The 7,636-nt window shown below is 37.7% G+C and overlaps 1 protein-coding gene across 1 annotated transcript; it reads left to right on the plus strand.

Moving 5' to 3' along the window:
• Positions 1-68: 68 nt before the first annotated feature.
• Positions 69-876, plus strand: LOC116028585. The gene is made up of 3 exons (XM_031270344.1): positions 69-305; positions 393-610; positions 744-876. Exons 1-3 carry the CDS (start codon positions 74-76, stop codon positions 744-746), a joined length of 453 nt encoding a protein of 150 aa, XP_031126204.1. The 5' UTR covers positions 69-73; the 3' UTR covers positions 747-876.
• Positions 877-7,636: the final 6,760 nt, after the last annotated feature.

Raw genomic sequence — 7,636 nt, forward strand, 5'->3', positions numbered from 1 at the left:
AGGAGATATAGACCCTTCAACGCAAGGTAAGAGAGTTATTTTACCATCAAGTTTTACGGGTGGTGCAAGATATATGATACAGAATTATCAAGATGCTATGGCTATATGTCGTTGGATAGGGTATCCAAGCTTATTCATTACATTCACATGTAACCCAAAGTGGCCGGAAATCCAACGATATGTTCAACTAAGAGGTTTGAGAGCCGAGGATAGACCAGATATTGTTGCACGAATTTTCAAAATGAAGCTTGATTCATTAATTAAGGAATTCAAGGCAGGGCAATTATTTGGTCCGGTAAAAGCATGTAAGAAAAAATTACACTTCAATTTTTTTATGTTAAAAATTATTGTACTAACCTCTTAATTTACAGTTATTTTTTTTGTTATGACAGTGATCTACACAATTGAATTTCAGAAACGGGGATTACCTCATGCTCATATACTTCTTTTTCTTGGTTTGAACACAAGTATTCCATGTCAAACTACAGTGGACTCAATAATCTCCGCTGAAATCCCGAGCAAAGAATTAGATCCTGAGTACCATCAAGCAGTCGAGGAGTTTATGTTACATAGTCCTTGTGGTGTTGCTAGAAAGACATCTCCATGCATGGTAAATGGACGGTGTTCTAAACATTTTCCCAAAAAATTTGTTGAAAACTCAAATTTTGATGCAGATGGTTACCCAATATATAAAAATTATTGTACTAACCTCTTAATTTACAGTTATTTTTTTGTTATAACAGTGATCTACACAATTGAATTTCAGAAACGGGGATTACCTCATGCTCATATACTTCTTTTTCTTGGTTTGAACACAAGTATTCCATGTTAAACTATAATGGACTCAATAATCTCCGCTGAAATCCCGAGCAAAGAATTAGATCCTGAGTACCATCAAGCAGTCGAGGAGTTTATGTTACATGGTCCTTGTGGTGTTGCTAGAAAGACATCTCCATGCATGGTAAATGGACGGTGTTCTAAACATTTTCCCAAAAAAATTGTTGAAAACTCAAATTTTGATGCAGATGGTTACCCAATATATAGAAGACGGGATGATGGGAAAACAATTACCAAGAATGGTATTCATTTGGACAACAGATATGTGGTACCCCATAACAGATACTTGCTTTTGAGATACAAGGCACATATGAATGTGGAGTGGTGCAATCAATCTAGATCTATCAAATACTTATTCAAGTACGTGAACAAGGGAAATAATCGCGTTACTGCTGAATTTTATAAAACAACATCAAATGTAGATGATGTACAATTAGTCAATGAGATCAACATGTACTATGATTGTAGATACGTTTCTGCATCTGAGACTACTTGGCGTCTACTAAGTTTTGAGATTCAATGTAGAAACCCGCCAGTTGAGAGGCTTAGTTTCCATTTACCAGATAGCCAAACGGTCTTCTTTCAGGATGATGAGGATGTTGAGACAGTATTGAACAAAGAAACTTTGGGGCAAAGCATGTTCACACAATGGTTTGAGGCAAACAAAACTTTCCAAGAAGCTAAATTGCTAACCTATATTGAGATGCCCAATAAATTTGTGTGGAAGAAAAATATTCGTCAATGGCATCCACGTAAAAGAGGTTTTTCTATTGGTCGTATCTTTTATGTTCCACCGGGTATTGGGGAATTATATTATCTCTGATGTTTGTTGAACATAGCTAGGGGCCCAACAACCTTTTCTGACATAAGGTCATATAATGGAGTACAGTACAATACTTTTAAGGAGGTATGTTATGCGCGGGGTTTATTACAAGATGATACTGAATATGTTGATGCAATATTGGAAGCTAGCCATTTTGCAACTCCCCACTCACTAAGAAAGTTGTTTGTTACTCTGTTGTTGTCAAATATAATGGCACGTCCTGAAGTTATATGGGAGAAGGTGTGGACACATCTGGCTGATGATGCTCAACATACCCATAGGAGATTATTAAACTTGCAAGGTATTATTATTCAACTATTAAAGGTTTATGTACTAATTTTTTTTTAATTTTATTTAATGGACCTATCTTTTGTTACAGATATATTTCTAACTAATGAAGAGAAAATGAATTTTGCGCTAATGGAATTGTCAAAGCTTTTATTAGTCTATAACAAGACTTTGAAAGATTTTCTAAACATGCCGGTAATTAATGAAGCAAGTCATGTTCATGTGGAAAACCGGTTGTTGTGGGAAGAGTTAGCATATGACCGTGCTAGGGAAAACGAGGAGAGTCAACAGCTTAAGGAGAGACTTACAGAAGAACAAAAAGCAATATATGATGTCGTTATCAATGATATTGATTCCAACAATGGTGGACTGTTTTTTGTTTATGGGTATGGTGGTACATGAAAGACATTTTTGTGGCGTGCGCTCTCTTCTTATATTAGAGCAAAAGGCGAAATTGTTATCAATGTGGCATCGAGTGGGATAGCATCTTTACTTCTTTCGGGTGGAAGGACTGCACATTCAAGGTTTTCAATACTAATCTCTGTCAATGAAGATTCTACGTGCAATATAAATCAAGGCAGTCAATTAGCTGAACTCATCGTTCGTGTAAAACTAATAATTTGGGATGAAGCACCGATGATGCACAAACATTGTTTTGAGNTCTAAACATTTTCCCAAAAAAATTGTTGAAAACTCAAATTTTGATGCAGATGGTTACCCAATATATAGAAGACGGGATGATGGGAAAACAATTACCAAGAATGGTATTCATTTGGACAACAGATATGTGGTACCCCATAACAGATACTTGCTTTTGAGATACAAGGCACATATGAATGTGGAGTGGTGCAATCAATCTAGATCTATCAAATACTTATTCAAGTACGTGAACAAGGGAAATAATCGCGTTACTGCTGAATTTTATAAAACAACATCAAATGTAGATGATGTACAATTAGTCAATGAGATCAACATGTACTATGATTGTAGATACGTTTCTGCATCTGAGACTACTTGGCGTCTACTAAGTTTTGAGATTCAATGTAGAAACCCGCCAGTTGAGAGGCTTAGTTTCCATTTACCAGATAGCCAAACGGTCTTCTTTCAGGATGATGAGGATGTTGAGACAGTATTGAACAAAGAAACTTTGGGGCAAAGCATGTTCACACAATGGTTTGAGGCAAACAAAACTTTCCAAGAAGCTAAATTGCTAACCTATATTGAGATGCCCAATAAATTTGTGTGGAAGAAAAATATTCGTCAATGGCATCCACGTAAAAGAGGTTTTTCTATTGGTCGTATCTTTTATGTTCCACCGGGTATTGGGGAATTATATTATCTCTGATGTTTGTTGAACATAGCTAGGGGCCCAACAACCTTTTCTGACATAAGGTCATATAATGGAGTACAGTACAATACTTTTAAGGAGGTATGTTATGCGCGGGGTTTATTACAAGATGATACTGAATATGTTGATGCAATATTGGAAGCTAGCCATTTTGCAACTCCCCACTCACTAAGAAAGTTGTTTGTTACTCTGTTGTTGTCAAATATAATGGCACGTCCTGAAGTTATATGGGAGAAGGTGTGGACACATCTGGCTGATGATGCTCAACATACCCATAGGAGATTATTAAACTTGCAAGGTATTATTATTCAACTATTAAAGGTTTATGTACTAATTTTTTTTTAATTTTATTTAATGGACCTATCTTTTGTTACAGATATATTTCTAACTAATGAAGAGAAAATGAATTTTGCGCTAATGGAATTGTCAAAGCTTTTATTAGTCTATAACAAGACTTTGAAAGATTTTCTAAACATGCCGGTAATTAATGAAGCAAGTCATGTTCATGTGGAAAACCGGTTGTTGTGGGAAGAGTTAGCATATGACCGTGCTAGGGAAAACGAGGAGAGTCAACAGCTTAAGGAGAGACTTACAGAAGAACAAAAAGCAATATATGATGTCGTTATCAATGATATTGATTCCAACAATGGTGGACTGTTTTTTGTTTATGGGTATGGTGGTACATGAAAGACATTTTTGTGGCGTGCGCTCTCTTCTTATATTAGAGCAAAAGGCGAAATTGTTATCAATGTGGCATCGAGTGGGATAGCATCTTTACTTCTTTCGGGTGGAAGGACTGCACATTCAAGGTTTTCAATACTAATCTCTGTCAATGAAGATTCTACGTGCAATATAAATCAAGGCAGTCAATTAGCTGAACTCATCGTTCGTGTAAAACTAATAATTTGGGATGAAGCACCGATGATGCACAAACAAAAACTAATAATTTGGGATGAAGCACCGATGATGCACAAACATTGTTTTGAGGCGTTGGATAAAACACCGATGATGCACAAACATTGTTTTGAGGCGTTGGATAAAACAATGAGAGATTTGTTAAGGTTTGTTAACAATGAAAGTCAAAACAAGACTTTTGGAGGAAAGACAGTGGTTCTAGGTGGGGACTTTAGGCAAATATTACCAGTGGTGCCAAAGGGTTCAAGACAGGACATTGTTTCTGCAACAATTAATTCTTCCACTGCAACAATTACCAGTGGAGCCGCCACGCCCGCTCCCACGCGTGTGAGCAGGCGTGGAGGTTTTCCAGAAGCTAGCTACGCCCACTCCCACGCGTGTGAGTGGCGTGGTCGGGCACCAGAAAGACTGCGTAAATAAGGCGCAAATGTGTTCTAACCTTTGCCCATTTCTTATTTCACCACATCCAAAAGCTAAGAGCTTCATCTAAGGTAAGACTAGCCTCCTCCAAAGCTACTCTTGGTACAAATCTCTTGAATCTCCTTCCTAAGCTCTTCAAAAGGTAACATTCCTTCTCTCCATTTTTCCTTTACATCTATTGGAATTTATTTTCTTTGGAAGGCATATTTGTATGAATGAATGTGGTTTGATGATTTCTTTGATTGAGATGGCTTAGAAATAGACTATAGAATTTGCTTGGAATCTATATTTGCTATTAGAAGATGAACATTGCAAGATTTGAGAAATTCTTTATGTCTAGATTGCAAACCCTAGGAGATTTGGGTATAACCTTATTGTATGGAATTCATGATAAATGGGGAATATAAAGTATGAAATGTGGAAGTTCCTTGCTTTCTAGGCTTTGAGAATGATGATCCCCACCTATTGCTTTATCAATTTCAAAATGTTATTGCTTTCTCATTTTTCAACTCCTACCTAGCTAAGGGAAGAAGAGGAAATTGACTCTATATTGACCATTTTTGCATTTCACATGATATTTCCTATATATGACATGTTCATTTTCTTGAAAGAAGCATGAATGAAGTAAATGAAATGGATAGATTCTATATTATTTCTTATAAAATATAAGCCCACATATTGTTCAAATCTCGTTGATTGTATGTAGGCAATGTCTTCCCACTCATCCACGGCTAATCAAGAGGAAATGAGGGCNATGAAGCACCGATGATGCACAAACATTGTTTTGAGGCGTTGGATAAAACAATGAGAGATTTGTTAAGGTTTGTTAACAATGAAAGTCAAAACAAGACTTTTGGAGGAAAGACAGTGGTTCTAGGTGGGGACTTTAGGCAAATATTACCAGTGGTGCCAAAGGGTTCAAGACAGGACATTGTTTCTGCAACAATTAATTCTTCCACTGCAACAATTACCAGTGGAGCCGCCACGCCCGCTCCCACGCGTGTGAGCAGGCGTGGAGGTTTTCCAGAAGCTAGCTACGCCCACTCCCACGCGTGTGAGTGGCGTGGTCGGGCACCAGAAAGACTGCGTAAATAAGGCGCAAATGTGTTCTAACCTTTGCCCATTTCTTATTTCACCACATCCAAAAGCTAAGAGCTTCATCTAAGGTAAGACTAGCCTCCTCCAAAGCTACTCTTGGTACAAATCTCTTGAATCTCCTTCCTAAGCTCTTCAAAAGGTAACATTCCTTCTCTCCATTTTTCCTTTACATCTATTGGAATTTATTTTCTTTGGAAGGCATATTTGTATGAATGAATGTGGTTTGATGATTTCTTTGATTGAGATGGCTTAGAAATAGACTATAGAATTTGCTTGGAATCTATATTTGCTATTAGAAGATGAACATTGCAAGATTTGAGAAATTCTTTATGTCTAGATTGCAAACCCTAGGAGATTTGGGTATAACCTTATTGTATGGAATTCATGATAAATGGGGAATATAAAGTATGAAATGTGGAAGTTCCTTGCTTTCTAGGCTTTGAGAATGATGATCCCCACCTATTGCTTTATCAATTTCAAAATGTTATTGCTTTCTCATTTTTCAACTCCTACCTAGCTAAGGGAAGAAGAGGAAATTGACTCTATATTGACCATTTTTGCATTTCACATGATATTTCCTATATATGACATGTTCATTTTCTTGAAAGAAGCATGAATGAAGTAAATGAAATGGATAGATTCTATATTATTTCTTATAAAATATAAGCCCACATATTGTTCAAATCTCGTTGATTGTATGTAGGCAATGTCTTCCCACTCATCCACGGCTAATCAAGAGGAATAGGCAATGTCTTCCCACTCATCCACGGCTAATCAAGAGGAAATGAGGGCTAGAAAAGGAAAAGCCCCGATGATGGAAACTGAACTAACTGAGCCCAAGGAAGAAAGGAATATGATGGAAACTGAACTAACTGAGCCCAAGGAAGAAAGGAATGAAAGAGAAACTGAACTAACTGAGCCCAAGGAAGAAAGGAATGAAAGAATTATGGAACAAAGGATACTTTTAACGGAGAAACAGCAGAGACGTTTTGAGTATGACAATTAGTTGGAAATTCATTGATTTAGCAACATTGAATCCTTTTCAATGTCGAAACTCGCTAGCATGCCTCATCCATCAACCTTTTTGGAGTAAAATTTTTGGATGGCGTCACCAGACCTATATACCTACCGTCTTTGAGTTTGTAGCCACTTTGGAAGTTACAGGCAAAACTAGCGACCTGAAAAGCCCAACGATCAAATTCAATCTCTTCAATGAACCTCATCATATCTCAGTAAACACTCTAGGAATTTTGCTTGGATTCTATACCAAGGAGGACCAAGAGAGCATGTGGTACAAAGAACTTCCAATCGATTTTGGTGACTCCGACACTCCAAGGAATTATTGGAAGAGGATTGCAAAACCTGGAGTTGAATGGAGTGGATCGAGGGTACTACAATCTCAGCTGAGAAGAGACGACATTCGAATTATCCGGAGAATAATTGCTCAATCTTGGGAAGGACGCACAGGAAACTTTGCAAAAGTCTACAGAACTGATTTGTTTGCACTTTGGAGCATGGACACAAATACACCTGTGAACATGGGGGTGGTGTGCAAAAGATGGTTGAAGGCACAACAATCTAAAAAAGTCACTTCTTTGTTCGTAGGACCATTAGTCACTCAACTGTGCATTGGTTTAGGGTATCAGGCAAGAATGGAAGAATCCAGCAAGGTTCTGAAAAGCGCAGCGAAGACTCCATTGTCTATGACGGATTTCTCTGAGCTAAAAATTGGTCGAAATTTGCGAATGAGGACGGGAACAAGAGCAAACAAGAAAAAAATACCCAAGAAACCAAAGGTGAGAGTCAATCCGTCGCCTCTCTCTCCGTCCTCAGAATCTCCCAATCCGAACACACTGTGGGAACAAATCCCAACCCGCCGGGCAATCAACATCATTCTTCGCCAACCC

Source organism: Ipomoea triloba, chromosome 9, assembly GCF_003576645.1.
Source record: "Ipomoea triloba cultivar NCNSP0323 chromosome 9, ASM357664v1".
NCBI classification, from domain to species: domain Eukaryota; kingdom Viridiplantae; phylum Streptophyta; class Magnoliopsida; order Solanales; family Convolvulaceae; genus Ipomoea; species Ipomoea triloba.

Coding starts and splice junctions, on each gene's coding strand:
- LOC116028585 (XM_031270344.1), top strand. CDS start 74: ATGATACAGAATTATCAAGATGCTATGGCTATATGTCGTTGGATAGGG. Junction 306..392: donor ATTTGGTCCGGTAAAAGCAT/GTAAGAAAAAAT, acceptor TTGTTATGACAG/TGATCTACACAATTGAATTT.